This window comes from Panthera pardus, unplaced genomic scaffold, assembly GCF_024362965.1.
Source record: "Panthera pardus isolate Hobbes unplaced genomic scaffold, ASM2436296v1 HiC_scaffold_16, whole genome shotgun sequence".
NCBI lineage: Eukaryota > Metazoa > Chordata > Mammalia > Carnivora > Felidae > Panthera > Panthera pardus.
The window spans coordinates 79,611,875-79,630,147 of NW_026526721.1; the positions used below are offsets into that span (position 1 = coordinate 79,611,875).

An 18,273-nucleotide genomic window follows, 5' to 3' on the forward strand; every position below is an offset into this window, starting at 1 on the left:
TCATCCGTCAAATAAGGGCATTGTCCAAGGGATCTACCTATACAGTAGCTTTCAACTCTTCTACTTAAAAAAGTTTTGGTGCAGTGTAGGTTGAAGTGAGGGGAGGGAATAAAGAGGATAGAAAGTGCTATTTCTTCCGCGATCATTGACACACACACAGGCATTTTATGCACTCCGGAGAGCCTCCTCGTGCAGGGGGGTCCATCAAGTCCCAGCTTTATGTATTATGTTTGACATCTCAAGCAAATGTAGCTAAACTTTTTGATTAGCTCAAGAATAGGTCGCAGGTGTGGGGAATTGTACAGCCAGTGCGTGGTGTGTAAGAAGCAAAAAACATTCAGAGAGTGTCACGGGAAACAAAAGCGTCCACTTGTGTTCTTCGATCAGCAGCCCCTAAAGCAAGCAAGCATATGCTCAAACCCATTATGTGCAAGGAGGTATTTGTTTCCTATGTTTGAAACTGTCTTGAGATGCAAACAAAATAGAACAGAAAGCTTTGCAGGCCTTCCTCCCACACTGGCTGGTTACCTACCACATGTGGGCCTTTGAGGCTGAATGGGGCTGTCAGCCGTCAACTCTTGACAAAACCAGCATTAGGAGGCTCCGAGTCTCCTCCATGTGGTCTGGAAAAAGCAGGCATGGAGAAAGTTGACCTTTCAGCCTTGCATAATCTGGGTGTCGCTATTGCAGGAAAGTCCAGCTTGAGAGCCAAAGCTCTTTCCTAACCGCTGCTTTTCGGGAAGCAGCATGATGGGAGTAATTATCACTAACATTTGCTGAGGGCTGGACGGTTAACAAAGTACTTTCTAATCCTCCTTTACTCTGATAGCAGCCCTAAGGGAAGTCGTTATTACCACTACGGGATGAGGAAACTGAGGCATTACCTGGCTTCCCCAAGATGGGGCAGAGAAATCAAGTCAAAGGCTGGACTTGAATCTAGCTCTTCTGACCCAAGACCAGTGCCCTCCCCTCCCCAGGCGGAACTGAACCAGAACTCCCCGCCCTGGTAGCATCGGTACATTTCCTCGCTTGAATGTGGGGCTGCCTGGGCCCTGAAAGATAGAGTTTCTGGACTCCGCTTTCCTGTGAGTGCACTGGAGAGCTTAGACTTAGGCCTTCCCTTCTGTCTGCCTTGGAGGCCCTCCCTCCTAGATTGGTTTTTAGAAAATATTGACACTGGCAACTGGATTAAAACATTTTGTTTCCTTTGTTGAAATCTTACATGTTACTATTGTAGGGACCTTGGAAAAAATTTAAATAACTTCATTATTTTCTTTTTCTTGAAAAAACAGTACAGCGGGGCGCCTGGGTGGCTCAGTCGGTTAAGCGTCCGACTTCGCTCAGGTCATGATTTCACAGTTCGTGGGTTCGAGCCCTTCATGGGGCTTGTGCTGACAGCTCGGAGCCTGGAGCCTGCTTCAGATTCTGTGTCTCCCTCTCTGCCCGTCCCCCACTCACACTCTGTCTCTCTCTGTCTCTCAAACATAAATAAACATTAAAAAATTTTTTTTTAAAAGAAAGAAAAAACAGTACAAGTTCCTTCCTGACAAGTGTGAACATTTCATATACACAAAGATGACATTTAAAATATTTATATTCCCATTTTAGAGATAACCACTGTTAATATCCTGTTAATATCCTTCTAGGCCTTTTGCATTTACCTATTTACCTTTTATGTAAATACAATATTGAGATGGCTAGACAATCTATATTTACAGTTATCTTGTGTTACATCTTCAAAAATTCATATATGTGTATATATGCATCTGTGTGCTGTGGAGGGAGAGTTGGTAGAAACAACTTTCTGATTAGCAATGATGGAATCATTACAATAGTACCTGTTTATGCCTGGAGGATAGGTTCCTAGACCCTCCCTGGATACCTGAAACCACAGATAGCAGGGAACCCTGCTAGCAAATACAATGTATTTCCTCTATATACATACCTAGGATCAGGTTTAATTTATAAATTGGGCACAGTAAGAGGGGCCCTGGATGGTTCAGTCAGTTAAGCGATCGACTCTTGATTTCTGCTCAGGTCATGACCTCACAGTTTGTGAGTTCCATCACCTAGTCCAGCTCTATGCTGACAATGGGGAGTCTGCTTGGAATTCTCTCTCCCTGCTCCTCTCCTGCTCTCTCTCTCTCTCCCTCTTTCTCAAAATAAATAAACTTTAAAAATTAGACACAAGAAGAGATTAACAATAGTAACTAATAATAAAATAGAACACTTACAATATACTGCAATAAAATCACCTGCATGTGATTTCTCAAAGTATCTTTAAAATTTTTTTAATGTTTATTAATTTTTGAGAGAGAGAGAGAGAGTGAACAGGGGAGGAGCAGAGAGAGAGGGAGACAGAATCCGGAGCAGGCTCCAGGCTCCGAGCTGCCAGCACAGAGCCCGACGCGGGGCTCGAACTCACAAGCTGCGAGATCATGACCTGAGCTGAAGCTGGATGCCCAACTGACTGAGTCACCCAGGCGCCCCAATATAAGTCTTTCTCAAAATATCTTAACTGTACTGTACTCATCCTTCTTAGGATATGGAGATGATAAAATGCCTATGTGATGAGATGAAATGAGGAAAATGATGTAGGCACTGTGATGTAGCATTAGGTTATTACTGACCTTTGGACAATATGTCAAAAGGAGGATCATCTTGCTTCTGAACTGGGTCTGACCAAGGGTAACTGAAACCACAAAAAATAAGGTCGTAGATAAAGCGGGATTACTGTCATCCAAAGATGCTGGTATAATTTCCCAGTATTGACTTAGGCTGTAGAAGACTCAGGCACACTTTCATCCATCCATCCATCCATCCATTCATTCATTCATTCATTTTATTCACCCATCACCTGTTTTATACCAGGCTGTATACTAGGTCCTTTATATACATCATCTCTAATGCTCATGGGAGTCCTATAATTAGAGATCATACTCCCCATGTAACAGATGAGGAAACTGGGGCTCAGAGAGACTTATCTGGTATTTCACAGCCAGTGAGTAGAAGAGTTGGGATTTGAACCCAAATATCCGTCGCTCCAGGGGCTGCATCTGAAGCAGCCCAGGGTGATGCAGGCAGAAAGGAAGCATGTACGGGGAGCTGTGGGATCTGGAGGCGTGATGAGCGCACCATAGCCTGGGAAGCTGTGAGCTGGGTGGTGGAAGATAAATAAGACAAGCAGACAAAGAATGGGGATGGTACGCGCAAGGGGGCCGAGGCGTGGACAGGCATGGCATGCTTTCAGAATGACATGGCAGGGCACAGCTGGCCCCGAGCTGGGGCTGGACCCACAGATCAGCCCTAGATCAGAACGGGCTAGTCCACGATCCCAGGGACAGAGGCCTGAGACCACAGCCACAGTGAAGCCGCATGGTCATGTGTGTTTTGGAAAATCAACTTCAGCAGCAAAGGGCTGAATGGTATCAAGTGGGGGACAGGGAGATTACTTAGGGTGCAATAACAATAGGTCAGATAAGAACATGTAACGTAATTGACGGAAGAGAAGCGGATGACCTGACATATGAAGCAGAATAAAGAGGACTTAGGCAAGACGTTCATGAGCCAGTTTTGGGGTGTTTGAGCTCAAGGTCCTCGGGTCTTGCAGAGGAACAATCTATTAGAGGCCTGCTGTGGTGTATATTGACCATTCGGGTTTTGACTAGCCGTGGACATTCTGCCTCGCCATTGCCTCCGCCACTTGGGGTGTGTTCTGTGAGTTTTACTGGGTTTTCCTTGCCCCCGAAGCAATTTTTTTTAACAGTCCGTTATCTCTGATTCCTACAGCTGGAAATAAGTTGCAGGGTTTTGATCCTTTCATCGGAACACTTACCCAAGGGGGGAACATGTTTTGCTTACTCTTTCTTAATTCCAAACTTTGCGTACCTTGACCGATTTTGTCGAATCTGTTCGAGGTCCTGCAAGATCCCATCCTGGAGCATAAATCTCCTCCCAACATTACCACGTCACTGTTACTCACTTTTGACAAAACTGAATCCAGAGTCCAAGATCCTTAAATGAAGCTGAGTTGAAGGAAGGACATCCACTTTTACCTAATCATGAAACTTAAGTTTTCAACAGTAACATGATACGTGTCAGAGTCGCGACTAGGGGACTTTCTAGGAGAGCTGGATACTGTTAACAAACCTTCAGAAGAGCACAGCTAGAAGAAACTTTAGGAATCATGGAGTTACCATCTCCCTGTCGAATAGACTGGGTAGGCAAGCCCAGAGCGGGGAAGAGTACCCACAACACGTCAGTGGCAGAGATCTGCCAACAGTGTGGTCTCCTGGCTGCGGACTTAGTTAAGTGGTGAGGACCTGTGTCCATGAACGTAAGTAGATCCATTCATGTCTTTCAGGTGGCTCCTTCTCTGTCACACTCTGTGCCTCTCCTTGTTGAAAGCTTCGGCCCACACCGTGGAGCTTAACAATATGTTTGGTCAGATCCAGTCACCTGGCTATCCAGACTCCTATCCGAGTGATTCAGAGGTGACTTGGAATATCACTGTCCCAGAGGGATTTCGGATCAAGCTTTACTTCATGCACTTCAACTTGGAGTCCTCCTACCTTTGTGAATATGACTATGTGAAGGTGAGACCCCCTGATATTCCCTCACTGCACCAGGTTCTCTACTGGGAGTCAGAGAAGAATTAAACACTGTGTTTTCCCTCCCAGGGTAGCAGTCCAGTGAGGAAGGCACACAAAGTTACAACATGATGAACGAAGGTTGGGATGATATGCTAGGTGCAGGCTGAGTGGGAGATCTAGAAAGGACCACAAGGGAAACTGAGGCGGGCAAGGTGTAACTCAGCCAAACGTAACCTCCCCTGTTTTCTTTCTGTTCTCAAAGTCCTTAACGTTTCCACTAACCTCTGCTCCAAGGTCACCTTTACAAGCAGCAAGAAAAGGGCAGAGACCCCAGAGTAAGCATAACCAGACTGACACACAGCCATAATCATGTCCAAAGCTGAGGCATTTGAAAGCCTTGCCTACTTCCCTAAGTAATGATCAGGTATTTGGGAAGGCTGAGTATACAGTAGCAGACAGTGGGAGGTGAGGTCCGGTTGGATTGGGGTGAGATTCTGAAGGGTCTTGAATGTGATGCTGAGAAGTTTAGATTTTCTCTGCAAAGGGTGTGGGCAAGGTTGGGGGGGTCAGAATCAGAAGTGCATGTAAAGATCATGTGGAAGAGGAACAGGAAATGATTACAGCATCCAAGCAATATTGCCTCAACTTTAGAGGGACCCCACAAACAATTCCATGGATGGGAAGCTGTTCTCTGAAAGTAAGGCTGAGAAAGGTTGGAGTACGTCTGGGAGATCAAGTTTATTAAGGTTGTATCTGGCTCAAAAAGATGTGGAGACCTACTAATCTACTTTCTAAGCTCTCTCTGGCTTTCTGGAAAAGTTCTCACCAAATCACTCCAGAGTAGATTTTATATATTTTCAGTCTTATCGTAGTCTCTGTTTTCTACAGCCAGGAATTCAACAAGAGTTCTTGTATTAACCAGAACGTTTGACAACAGCAAAGCAGTGAGTTTACAATGTACATGGATACTTGAAATCTCATTCAATCTTTAAAAAAAATTCTATAAGACAGGCACTTCACAGGCAAAGAAACAAACCCAAGAAGGTGAAGCGGTGGGTCAATTTACAAACCCATGTCTTGTGACTTTCATTTCCATGTTCTTTTGGCTACACCAAATGAACGGCTCTCAGGTCACACTCCACTGGGCCCCAGGATACTGCAGGGGCTTATAAGACCACTGTGGGGGTAGAGGAGGCTGATAAGTGGGACTATGAATCCCCACCCTGTTTAAATTTATTTTAAATGTTGTGTATTGCTTATTTTATACATTGGGTCTCCACCAACTATCTCATTTACGGCAAGGTTTCTAAGATTAAAAACTTTCCCAAATTGGTGGTCTACGACAGAGTGTCTTAGCTTCAGCGCTGTGGATATTTTGAGCCAGATCATTCTTTGCTGAGGAAAACCGTTTTGCGAATTTTAGGATTGTTAGCAGCATCCCTGGTTTCTACTCACTAGATGCCAATAGCACTCCCCCTCCAGTTGCGACAACCAAAAACACCTCTGGAAGTTGCCTATATCTCCAGAGGGACAGCATCTCCTAGTTTGAGAACCACTGCTCATTGTGATGCCGCCCCTCTGTGAATGTCCTATGTTAGGGACTATGAGAATTTAAAGATACAAAAGATCTGGTCCCTCACAGAGAGACGTGAGCCTAGAAGAGTGGCCATTGCATAAGATGGAAAAGAATAATGACAATAAAAGATTGACAGATCAAGAATGAGAAGAGGTAGATCTGGATGCTCTAGGAGATGATGTGGGTTGGCAATCTAGACTGACATATAGTTTCCCTAAATTAATTAAAAATGGAGCCAACTGGTCAGAGTCACAGGGATCCAGCAGGCAGTATTGAGCAAGACGTGAAGTGTTCATCATCCTAAATTGAAATTTGTGACAAATACATTAGTTATGTCTTCCAGGATGTAATCTAGCCTCTCCCATAGCCAGACTCCAGGAGAAGATGCATTATGGGTAGGGGACATTAGGTTGGCAGACTCTTCCAGGCCGTTCCCCCAACTAATGCTGGTCATAAAACCATGGCATCCTCAAATATTTGCATTAGAAAGTGGTCTTAACCAGAAGGAAAATGACGAAACATTGGCTTAATACAACAGTAGGTTCCATAGGTTTAAACAAGGTTAGATGTGAACTTCCTAACTGCTTTCTTCTTATTTTCAAACATGTCAACCATCTAGAATTTTTTTGCAGTGGAAAAAAAGAAAAAAACTTGCTTTTGCTAGTAGCTGAGGCCTTAAGACTGTGGAAATTACAGAATTTTTTCGTTAGCTGTAACAATGACTTACTTTCATTATCCACCCCCCTTCCTCCACCCGGAGAATTGACTCTCAATTCATATACACTGAGCAATCATTTCTCACCAGTTTTCCTCTTGTTCAGACAGATGCCAAGCTTGACCTTGTTAGGACTCCTTTATAGAGATAATAAACACACAGCAGAGGATTTAACTCATTCCTTTGTCCCAAATAAATGGAGTCTCCTGGCAAGGCAGATTAAGGAGCTGACATCAGCTGCATTTTGTAATGGGAAAAAAACGACAAGGCACTTTTCCAGTCCAACAATAGAACCCAAAGACCTCTTCTGACACTGAATTAAGGACCCTGGAGTATTCTACCCAAAGCTTGACCTTTCTAGCTGAAGAATACTTGGGAAACTAACTGATAGTTTCTATCAGGGACTGTGAGACACCTTCAAGAAAGTCCAGGCAGATGGAGGTAGGTCCTCTGGAAGGGCAGCATGGTCCTGGATGCTTGCCCGGGATCCAGGAAATGCCTGGTCTAGTCCCCAGTCTGCCACTGACTCCTGAATGAAGGAAACGTTATAGCACTCTCTTCACTCCAGAATAAGACTGTGACCCCTGGACATAGCAAGGAAGCAGTCTGCTACCTGAAGTGCCCCACAGTCCTCGCGTCTCTGGTTCAGACACCTTTTCCCAATTCGAAAAGGGATTCATGTAGTGGGCAGGGAGGGCAAGATGTATCTCTCTTCTTGTGCTGACTGCCTTCCAGAATGTTATCCCGGGCATCAGCATTAGCCTCCCTACAGAGGTTCCAACGGCCACGGGACCTGAGCAGGCCTCCCCTCGCAGGACGTTGCACCCTCGTTGGCTGGTAACTCATGCTAACATAGGAACACGCTCTGTGCCCCTGCCCACAGGCACCTGGCGGAGTTCCTGTCTGGAGTCATGAACTCCCAGAATGTCAAGTTGCCTCGGCCCTCAGGAGACTCAGTTAATCCCCCACTGTTGTTGTTATTATTGTTTTTCAAACATTTCCGCCCCGTGAAAGTTTTCATCTAACAAATTTCTGGGAGGCGCGATAGAGAAAACACAAGAGTGGCCGGTGGGTGGAAGGTGGCTCTGAAGCTCACTCATCCTCCTGGAGCACCCTGAAGGTCAGCATTTATGACTTGAATACTGCTTTAGTCCCCACCAGACAGAAGAGGAGACTGGGAGCTCCAAATTCTGGCACAAGGCTAGTACTCTGGCCTCTGAACTTCCAAACCCAGAAGCCTTCCACATACAGTTGAAATCCATTCACTTCTAACTGCCCCCCTCCCTCTGCCCTCCAGAAAAGGTGCCTTTCCTGGCTATGAATGAGAGGGAAGCTCCTTCCCTTCCATCTGAATAAAGCAGGAACATGCCATGTCACTCCTGGGTAAGTCAACATTCCTCTCCAAAGTTCTATTTTCTCATCTGTTCCACGATGGGGTGACATGAGATGATCCCTAAAGTCTCTTAAATTCCTAGACTCTAACCCTAATGCTCCTCACCAGAACTTTCCAGATGACCCCACCAAACCCTCATTGTCCTAGTTAGGATAATGCCAGAAAATGGTAATCATATGTTACAACATCCACTTCTCCAAGTTCTGTGGCCATAAGCATTCCAATGAGAGCCTACCGTCCGCGGGGGATGTCATTTAGAGAAAACTTGTAAACACGCCATGCCACCACTGTCCTTTCCCAAGCAACTTTAAATATCCCTGATGTCCCTTTGGTGGGACATTATCCCCTATTTTGAGGCTTTTACACTCTGTGACTGAATTCCCCTGGCAGGCCTAGGAGTAGATTTAAAGCACCCTCGAGCTCACAGGGACCCTTGCTGGCCCAGCCTAAACTCACAGACACAGACTGTCCTTCCCACCCAGGCCCATCAGGGTAACAATAATGGAACTGCTGACTCCATAGTTCAGAGGCTTGAAGAAGAGCAGGACCCCAAGGCTGTGGTCCGGATGCTCTCATTTTATGAAAATTCCTCTCTGGCCTGATTTCCCGCAGTCCTTGGTCTTCGAGGCGTGTGCACATCTGCACGACAGCATCTGCCTCCTTGGAATGTGGCTGCAATGTGTGGATTCCTGCAGCGCACAGATGAGGCAGATGAGTCACAGCTGGTTAGCACTGCAGGCACGGGACACAGCACGGACGCTGGCTGTGGTGGAGTCAGAAGGGTTGGACTCTTGGGGTCATTCTCCACTCACTAGCCTTGGGCCAGTGAGTATTTCTAGAGGGGATTCAACTTCCTCTTTTCTCATACAAGGCAAGTTGAAACAGACGGTCTCCAAAGCCACCCCGGCCTGGATATTCTATGCATCTAAGACCTCAGAAATCATGGTTCAACTCCACGACCAGACCAGCATGACCGAAGCCTAGGGAAGGGGCCATTCGTTGGCCAGGGCCACACTGAGAATTTGTATCTCAAGACTCTCAGTCTTTTCTTCTTTAAAAAAAAAAAAAATTGGGGCGCCTGGGTGGCTTGGTCGGTTAAGCGTCCGACTTCAGCTCAGGTCACGATCTCACAGTTCATGAGTTCGAGCCCCGCGTCGGGCTCTGTGCTGACAGCTCAGAGCCTGGAGACTGTTTCAGATTCTGTGTCTCCCTCTCGCTGACCCTCCCACGTTCATGCTCTGTCTCTCTCTATCTCAAAAATAAATAAACATTAAAAAAAAAAATTAACAGTGAAGTCCCACCGGGTGGGTGCTTAGGTTTTTAACATAATGTAAATGTAAGTAAGTGCCATGAAGGCCAACATTGTCTCTAGTCAATCCTATTTGGTCTCTTCAGTACAATAGAGCACAGAAGAAACTTTTGTCGCAGGAATACAGCAAATTAGGTCCTTTGGTTGGGCATCAGATGAAGTGGTGACTTGTGCCTAGAGAAGGTCCCCGGAGCCATGGTCACTGGAAAAGGTCCTGAGAAACCAGAACCCCCAAGAGAACACCAAAGTCACACACCCTATCTTCAAGTTCACTTCGCAACATCTGTTCACTGGCAAAAGGGACAATAACAACCTACATTTGGTTTCTATTCTCTCTCTTTTTCTCACTGAGTACATATAGCTCAGTTGGCATCTGCCAGATGCTCCTGTGACGTCTCACCAGTGTTCTCCTGTTAACCCTCTGTCCTCGACGCGCTCGGCGTTTCCTCCATTCTTCCCACTGTTGGCACCTCCATTCTAATTCTTATTCCTCTCACCACGTCTACTGCAATTGCTTCCTAAACGTCTACCAGCTGTCAGTCTTTCCCCATCCAGTCCACCTTCTGCCTGTGTCCAGAGGTATCTTTTTTTAAAACAATTTTTTTAGTGTTTATTTTTTTTTGAGAGAGACAGAGACAGAGTGCAAGTGGGGGAGGGTCAGAGAGAGAGGGAAACACAGAATCTGAAGCAGGCTCCAGGCTCCGAGCTGTCAGCACAGAGCCTGACACAGGGCTCGAACTCACAAACCAGGAGATCATGACCCGAGCCGAAGCGGGACGCTCAACTGACTGAGCCACCCAGACGCCCTCAGAGAGATCTTCTTAAAACACCTTTTTGACTGTGACACTCTCTAATCTTTCAGTGACTCCCCATGGCCTATGGAATACAGTCCAAGAATCCCATTGAAAACCTACTGTAAGCAGGACACTGCACCAAAGACAGGGCGCACGAAGATGAGTGAGACAGTATCTGCCCTCCAGGAATTGGCAGTTTCATAGCGAGTCACGAGACAAATATCTAATTAATACATCAAAGCTGTGCAAGTAACACAAAGGGGGTGAGGCAGTATACAAGTCAGGGAGCAGTCATTTCCAGGTGTTCAGGAAAGACTGGGGAATAGGAATAATACTAAATAACAATAAATAGGAATTCACAGCGCAACTCCCTAAGCTTCTCGATCTCCCTAAGCACTGGTTTTATCGCTAGTACAACAACAACCAAAAGAAGTTTATCATGACATGGTACCTTCCTGGAAGGTGGTGGGAGGGTTTAAACGAAATGTTGGCTGGAAGTAGAATTCATAGCGCAAGGGGCAAGCACACTCAGTGGTTCCGAGATCAGGCTTTAGAGCAAGTCAGACGGCGGGGGCCGGGGCTGGGGCGGGGGGGGGGGGGGGGAGTCCTGCCTCCACCCACCTCTTACAGCAAAATGGGGGATAATATAATGCCTACCTCATGGGCTTATCGCAAATGCCAAACGAGGCAGAATTTTTAATGACATCTGTCCAACACGTATGGAATTCACTCAGTAATGTTGTCATAGCAGTAACGATGGCAACCGTGTGCATAATAAAGTGCCTGCTGGTATCGCCAGGTGCTGCATGAGCATCGCGTTTCTCATCCACTCTGCCCGTACCACTAACTGGCTACCCATGACCTTGCTCGTGCCCCTCGGTTTCTTCAGGCAACTTATGGGGAAATATTTCGAAAGGACTGGTCAGATGCGAGAGGTCATTTCTCCTGTGTGTTTACCTTTCAGTCATACACATTTGTGTGTTACCTTTCAGTTACCTTTCAGTAACACACATTTGTTCCCCATGTATTGCGGCATTTGATTATTGGGGGAAGAGCGGGGATCATTACACCTACTTTACAGAAAAAGAAATCATGCAAAGAACCCAGGTGGACTTGTCCAGTCTTTACAGAAAGCCAGTTTTCAGGCCCTGGTCTGCTTACCCCCAAGTCATAATTTTGTCTCTCCATTTAGTCATTCTGTTAGAACAGGCTTTGTCCTAGAAGAGACCTTTTGGTATGCTTCCTGGCTATGTATTACTCCTAAGGCAACCCTGCCCGTCAGGGTAATTTAGTAAAATTTGGTAAAACAGAAGGACTTTGAGGGTCCTGGTATTGTCTAGAATCTGTTAAAGAACTTTCTCTTTTATCCTCACTTGGAGATGACATCTATTTTACAAAACTATCAGGAAATGGAGACTGAGCTGTGAGGGATGAGGGCTTGATTTATCTGTGTGTGGTACACAAGCCCTAACAGTGAACTCCAGGTCGTTTCACTAGACCGTCAGCGCTGGCACCTTAGGACCCATGTCTAGATTTGTTTCCAGCGGCGAGAGCAGGCAGAGCAGGAAAAGGCCTATGTGTCCCATTAGTGAGCATAAGGAAAGGGCCCTGGCCTAGAAGGCAGCCACTGACTCCTGCTGAGATGCTGGACGAGTGAGCTCCCTGCTCTGGGCCTCAGTTTCCCCAGCTGCCCGGTGAGGGAAGAGGACTTGTGGGCGTCTCCAACCCCTCCCAGTTCTGACGGCCTACAGCTCTCAGTCCAGTGCTCCCTTCTCCAGGCCTCATAGGGTCAGTCTGCATCCTGCTGTGGAATGGCAAGATAAGTCCCTCCCATGGCCCTGCTCCAAGCCCGAATCCCCTGACCCCTGGGCTCCTAATTTCTGTGCAGTGCTCTGTGTTTACTCAGAACATGCCCTCGACCTTCAGGCTGTGGCTGACCCCAGCTACCGCAACAGCTCTGCTAATTCTCTGGGAGTGGACAGGCGGCCTTGGCCTCTGAAGGAAACGAGAGGAGGGGAGATGTTTCTCATGAATCTCGGTTGTAGTCCCTGGGGGTATTCTTCCACTCCTGAGATAGTGGGTTCCAATGCTAGGGACACAGAACCCAGGAAGTGGAAATGAGCTTCAGAGAAGTGTGACAAACGCTCATTTTATGCAGGAAGGGCAAACAGCGTAGGCTCTGGGGGATGGAAAACAGAAGGAAGGTCCCAATGCCGGGGCAGGGCACACAGGCACACTCAGATGGGTGTGAAGCGGGGGTGCTCTGGGGTGCCGGGGCACCTGGTGCACAAATCTGCATGCCTGTGTGTGCGCAGACCGATCTCTGCTCCACCTCGGTGAACAGCAGAGCTTGAATCTACTTTGGTGTGCTCAAAGAGGGAAAACTAGTTACTAGAGCTTGGGGTACAGCAATAATGAAAACATACAGTAACCCCTGCAGGGTTCTTATATTGCCCTGGGGGGAGACAGATAATACACACCGAACATAATCCATAGATAAATTATACAGGGCGTAGTAAGGCGATAGGCAGAGACACGCAATGCAGCAGGATAAAGGGTCACGGTGAGGCAGGGCAAGGGTTGTGATTTAAACGCGTTGGTCAGGGGGTGCCTGGGCGGCTCAGTTGGTTAAGTGTCACTGTGGATTTCGGCTCAGGTCATGATCTCATGGTTCGTGAGTTCGAGCCCCACGTCGGGTTCACCGTGTAGAGCCTGCTTGGGATCTCTGTCCCCCTCTCTCTGTGCCCCTCCCCCACTCACTCACACACACTCTCTCTCTCAAAAATAAATAAATACACACTTTTTAAAAATACAAAATTAAAATAAATAAACACGTCGGTCAGGGTAGTCCTCATCGACAGGGTGACCCTTGAGCAAAGACTTGGAGAAGTTGAGGAAGTTAGCCATGTGGCTTGCTGGGGAAAAGCCTTCCACCCAGAAGGAACAGCCAGGGCGCAGACCCTGAAGGGGGCACGTGGCCAGTCTGTCTAAAGAACAGCAAGAAAAGCAGTGTGACCGGAGCAGGAGGTACAGGGATGAGAAATGGAGACAGGTGCAGGAAGGGAGCCGGGAAGGACGGCCAGATCACCAGGCGGCTGGGAAATAGGGTCCCTGCTCAGCGCCCACAGCAATGACAGACTTTACAAGCTGTTTTCATGCCAGTGTTTCATGACCTCTCAACTCCTAGAGGACACTATTAACATCCTGCCCCCACCTTAGATGCTTGTGAACACTGAGGCCTGATGACAGAGGTGTGCTTGTCAATGATTAACAAGTGGCTCTGGACTTGGGGGTAGGCGGGGAGGGCAGGGAGAAGAGATGCTCAGAATTCACACACCGTTCACCATTCAGGTACCCTAGACACTCATTACCTCCAGGGCATAGGTAACCAGTTAAATACTGACAATGGGAGGTGATGACCTTCTGTAGAAGTTGTCTCCAATATAATTTAATTAATTGCAACTTTCTGAAACGGAATTGTTAACGATGGCTGTGTTTTAACAACCGGCTGCAAAATCTCCGAAAAGTTGACCCTTTGCACTTATAAACTGGTGGCAGCCAGCTCTGCCACCCTACTGTCTGGGGAGGTTAGGGTGACACATGCCATGAGAGGCAGGGCAGGCACCCAGGTCCTTTGGTCCTTGTTCCTGTGCTCTGCAGGAGTTTTCCCGTGAAGATCTGAGGATGTTCATGAGGGCCAGGGCTGGACAGGGTCCTTGGCAGGAGCAGAAGAATATGCCAGCTCACACATTCCTGGGAACTCTGCCTGGGGACCCTGGCCTGTGGCAGGCCCCTTCGCTGCGCTCAGCCCTTACTCAATCACGGCTTACATCCCCAGCCTGACTGTGACATACCTTGAGCCAGGCTGCCTCTGCTGCAGAACACAACCCTGTTGTGTTTTCTTGCCCTTGGACTGTTTTCGGGCTCCAAACAGTTTGAGGCCCAGCCCCCCCCCACCCCCACCCCCAGTCTCTGAGAGGATTTGCATGTGAATGAGCCTGGCTCTGAAGTTCCAGAAGGCACGGGGTGGGGAGTCTTTCACAAGCTGGAGAGAGTGAATCCTTCCTGGCCCTCCTGCCCAGCCCCAGTTCCCAGACTCTCCCGCCTACCCCCTCTCTACCCCGCTCCTGCTGGGACAGTGGGCATTGCCACTTTCCCACCTGCGGGACGCCCCGCTTCCCAGGCTCTTAGAGCCCCTCCCTGCCAGCCCTCTTTTTCTCCCCATGCTCCTGCTGCCTGGAGACCATCCCCTTTTCTGTCCAGAGCCCTTCTTGCAAAAGGGCAATCCTTCCCGGGAGCAGTGGGAGTCTTGGACTCCGAGGACCCGCCAGCCATGGCTCAGGCCCCCACGCCGTTAATGGTGTGTGCCATTTCCATGGACACAATACCTTCTTCGGGGCTTACCCAGCTCTGTTAGGAGCTTTTTACTGTGATGAACACATAAGTAAGAACACCGTACTGGGACTATGGGACACACCCCTGCCATGTTATCAGGCCATGTGGCTTTGAAGGGGTTACTCCGTTTCCCTGAGCCTCACTTTCCCCACGTAAGAAAGAGAAGAGATAAACTTGGTAGCCTTTCATATCCTTTCTATCTCTGACCTTCTGTGGTTCTCTGGTTCCAGTGACTGGACCAGGGCTGGAAGTCAGGATATCAGGATTTTGTCTCAGGTCTGCTACTCCTAGGCTGTGTTCCCTTGGGCACTCATGTCACCTCTCTGGGCTCAGAATCACAATGTGTGCCTGAAGTGCATTCCTTGCAAGAGAGCCAGCAGAAGCAAATATAATAAAGAAGGTGAAAATACCTGTCAGCTGGAAAGTTCCACACAGAGGAGGGAAATGACTGTTACCAGTGCTATTATTACTATTATTATTATTATTATTACCTTATGACCAAATGACTTGGCTGAAACCCAAGCATCAACTTCCAGCCCCTCTCGGGTAAGGCCAACTTGAGCCTTAGACCCACCAGCTGTGCTATTTTACTTCCATGGCTTTCAAGAGCTTCCAGAATGTAATACACAAAACACACTCATACGGACACACACACCTCCTTTCTTCTCCAGTCCCAGGCTCTTGTCTGGAATCCAGTACCCGTAATTTGCTCCTTGTCATGATCTTTAACTGAAATCTGGGCAAGTGTGTAAAGTAGAAGATTGAGCTGTCCAGCCCTGGCCTGGTCCCTGGAGGTGATAGACTTACTGAGAGGGTGGCTTCAGGAGCACAGAGCACTCTCTTGCGAGTCAGAAGTCCTAGCCCAGGGCTGCAAGTGAATCCCTGACCTAAATTCCCACATCTAGAGCAATCCTTTGTTTTTTGTTTTTGTTGTTGTTTTTTAAATATAATTTATCATCAAATTGGCTACCATACAGTGTGTAAAGTGTGCTCTCGGTCTTTGGGGTAGATTTCCGTGGTTCATCGCTTACATACAACACCCAATGCTCATCCCAACAAGTGACCTCCTCAATGCCCATCAGCCATTTTCCCTCTCCCCACCCCACCCCCCCCCCCCCCCGTCCACCTTCAGTTTGTTCTCTATATTTAAGAGTCTTTTGTGGTTTGACTCCCTCCCTCTCTGTTTGAAACTATTTATTCCCCTTCCCTTCCCCCATGGAATAGAACAGTCCTTTGAAACACAGGGAAGTGAGGAGATTCCTGGACTTATATTCCCTTGCGGGATGGAAACTTTGAGAGCTCCCTCACATTCCTCTGTGAAATCAGTGTAATATCCTCTGTCTGTCACCCACCTCCCGGGATTGCCAGGAGATGCCTCGAGTGCAGAGGGCCAAAGGAACTTAAGATAGACGCCACCTGCCAAATGAAGTGGCCGGGCTGTGAGGGGTCTCAAGGTGCCCCTCCCTCTCCATCGTCCTGGGCTCTGGGGTCCTCACAGGATGAGATGTCTGTGCTGATGGCTTCAGTGAGGTCGGGAATGAAGGTATGAAATTGGAAACCAGAGGGGATACGGGGACAGTTCCAGTCTCTCCCTCTTCTTCAAACAGTGAAATTACCCATGCCCACCCAGCAGGGAGTGCAGAAGGGGGTCATCTTGGATGACCGGATCTCAGCAGTCTTGTTCTTCTCACTGATATCCTGAGAGCTGACTAGATTCCAGGTGCCCTTCTAAGTGTTCTACGCATATTAACTCATGTCACTTTCACAACAGTCCTGTGATATTAACGCTATCGCTGTCACCATTTCCCAGATGAGAAAACCTGTATACAGAGCGTAGCCGTTTCCTAGGGCTGCCATCACAAAGCACCACAAACTAGGTGGCTTATAACAGGAATGTATTGTCTCACAGCTCTGGAGGCTTCAAGTCTGAAATCAAGGTGTTAGCAAAGCCACTCTTCCTCTGAACGCTCTAGGGAAGAATCCTTCCTTGCCCCTTCTGGCTTTTTGGTGGTTGACTGCAATCCCCGGCATTCCCTGTGTGTGGCAGAATGTCTCCAATCTCGGCCTCTGCCTTCACACTTGACTCCGTGTGTGTCTCTGTGAACAAACGTCCCCCTTATAAGGACACCAGTCTTTGAATTATGGGTCTACCCTAAGCCAGTATGAGGTCATCTTACCTTGACTACATCTGCAAAGACCTACTTCTGGATAAGGTCGAATCAAATCCAAGGGTTAAGACTTGAATATATCTTATGGGGGAGGGGGGGGGCCACAATTCACCTACAACGCAGAGAGTTTGAATGATTTTCCCAGCATCTAATAACTGGTGAAGACTCATGTGCAACTCATGTAAAGATGAGGTCCCACATGATCCAGTGTCAGTAAGGGATTACGTTAAAAAAAAGAAGAAGAAGAAGAAAGGAAAAATTTTGGTGGCGTCTGGGTGGCTCAATTGGTTAAGCACCCAACTCTTGATTTCGGCTCGGGTCATGATCTCATGATTCATGGGATTGAGTCCCACATTGGGCTCTGCACTGACAGCACAGAGCCTGCTTGGGATTCTCTGTACCCCCCTCTCTGCCCCTCCCCTGCTAGAGCTCACTCTCTCCCTCTCTAAGTAAACAAACACTTTATATATATATCTATATATAGATAGATATATAGATATATAGATATATGTGTGTGTGTGTGTGTGTGTGTGTGTGTATAGAGAGAGAGAGAAATTTAAAAATTGAAAGCAATTCACAACTCAACTCACTTTCTTGAGAAACCAAACCCAAACAGAAATGCTTTTACTATACTCTTATATGCCCCCACCTCGCTTTCTCTCTCTCAATCTGTCTCTCTCTCCCCCTTCTATTTCTTCCCCCAGTCTCCAAGAACTCCACACCAAAGAACTCTTCTGTCTCCCCTCCTCCATCCACTTACACACCATCCACTGACTCCCCCTTGGACTTCATGATCACAAAAACCATTTATGCACTTCCATATGTGAATTTTAGTTATTCTGAGTTTCTTGATTGTTTAATCAGAGTTCTACTTCTTACCATATTATCTGTGTGGAATTAAAGCAAAGAGCCTCACCTCTTTTTCAGCTCTGTTGGGACCCAAGGGCTAGAAGAAAACGTTAGGAGGTGACAGAGTGGGGAGGAGTCACCATACCAGAGATTCGGGTGGTTATGAGAGACAGAGGGACTGCAAACCAACCCTGAACTTCCAGGCTGGGTTAGTTGCCGCTCTTGTGTGTTCCGTGTTTGTTGACCTAAACTGACCAATTTTATGCCACTGGTAGAATGAGAAGGAAGTAGCTTTGGGCCCAGGTTTCTTTTTAAAATACTTTTAAAATATAGAAACTGAAGAAAGAAAAATTACCTGCAGTTCAACTAGCCATTGTTAACAGTTTGCTCTAATTCTTTCTCCTTTTTATTTTCAATGCATTTCTTCGACATAATGCATTGTGGTAATTATGCCATGTATATGTTTAATATGCATAATATAA

General features: G+C 47.2%; 1 protein-coding gene across 6 annotated transcripts in view; it reads left to right on the plus strand.

The window, feature by feature from the left end:
- The window catches only part of MASP1 (MBL associated serine protease 1), a 63,143-nt gene that overhangs the window by 2,444 nt on the left and 42,426 nt on the right, over positions 1-18,273 (plus strand). For 4 of the 6 annotated variants that reach the window (XM_019463470.2, XM_019463472.2, XM_019463469.2 and 1 more), the window contains exon 2: positions 4,364-4,595. The exons of 1 other annotated variant lie outside the window; for it this stretch is intronic. In XM_019463470.2, coding sequence (XP_019319015.1) covers positions 4,364-4,595 — 232 coding nt within the window. Of the gene's footprint in view, positions 1-4,363; positions 4,596-8,180; positions 8,267-18,273 lie in introns of those variants that run through there. One more of the 6 variants, XM_019463471.2, reaches the window with a different exon arrangement.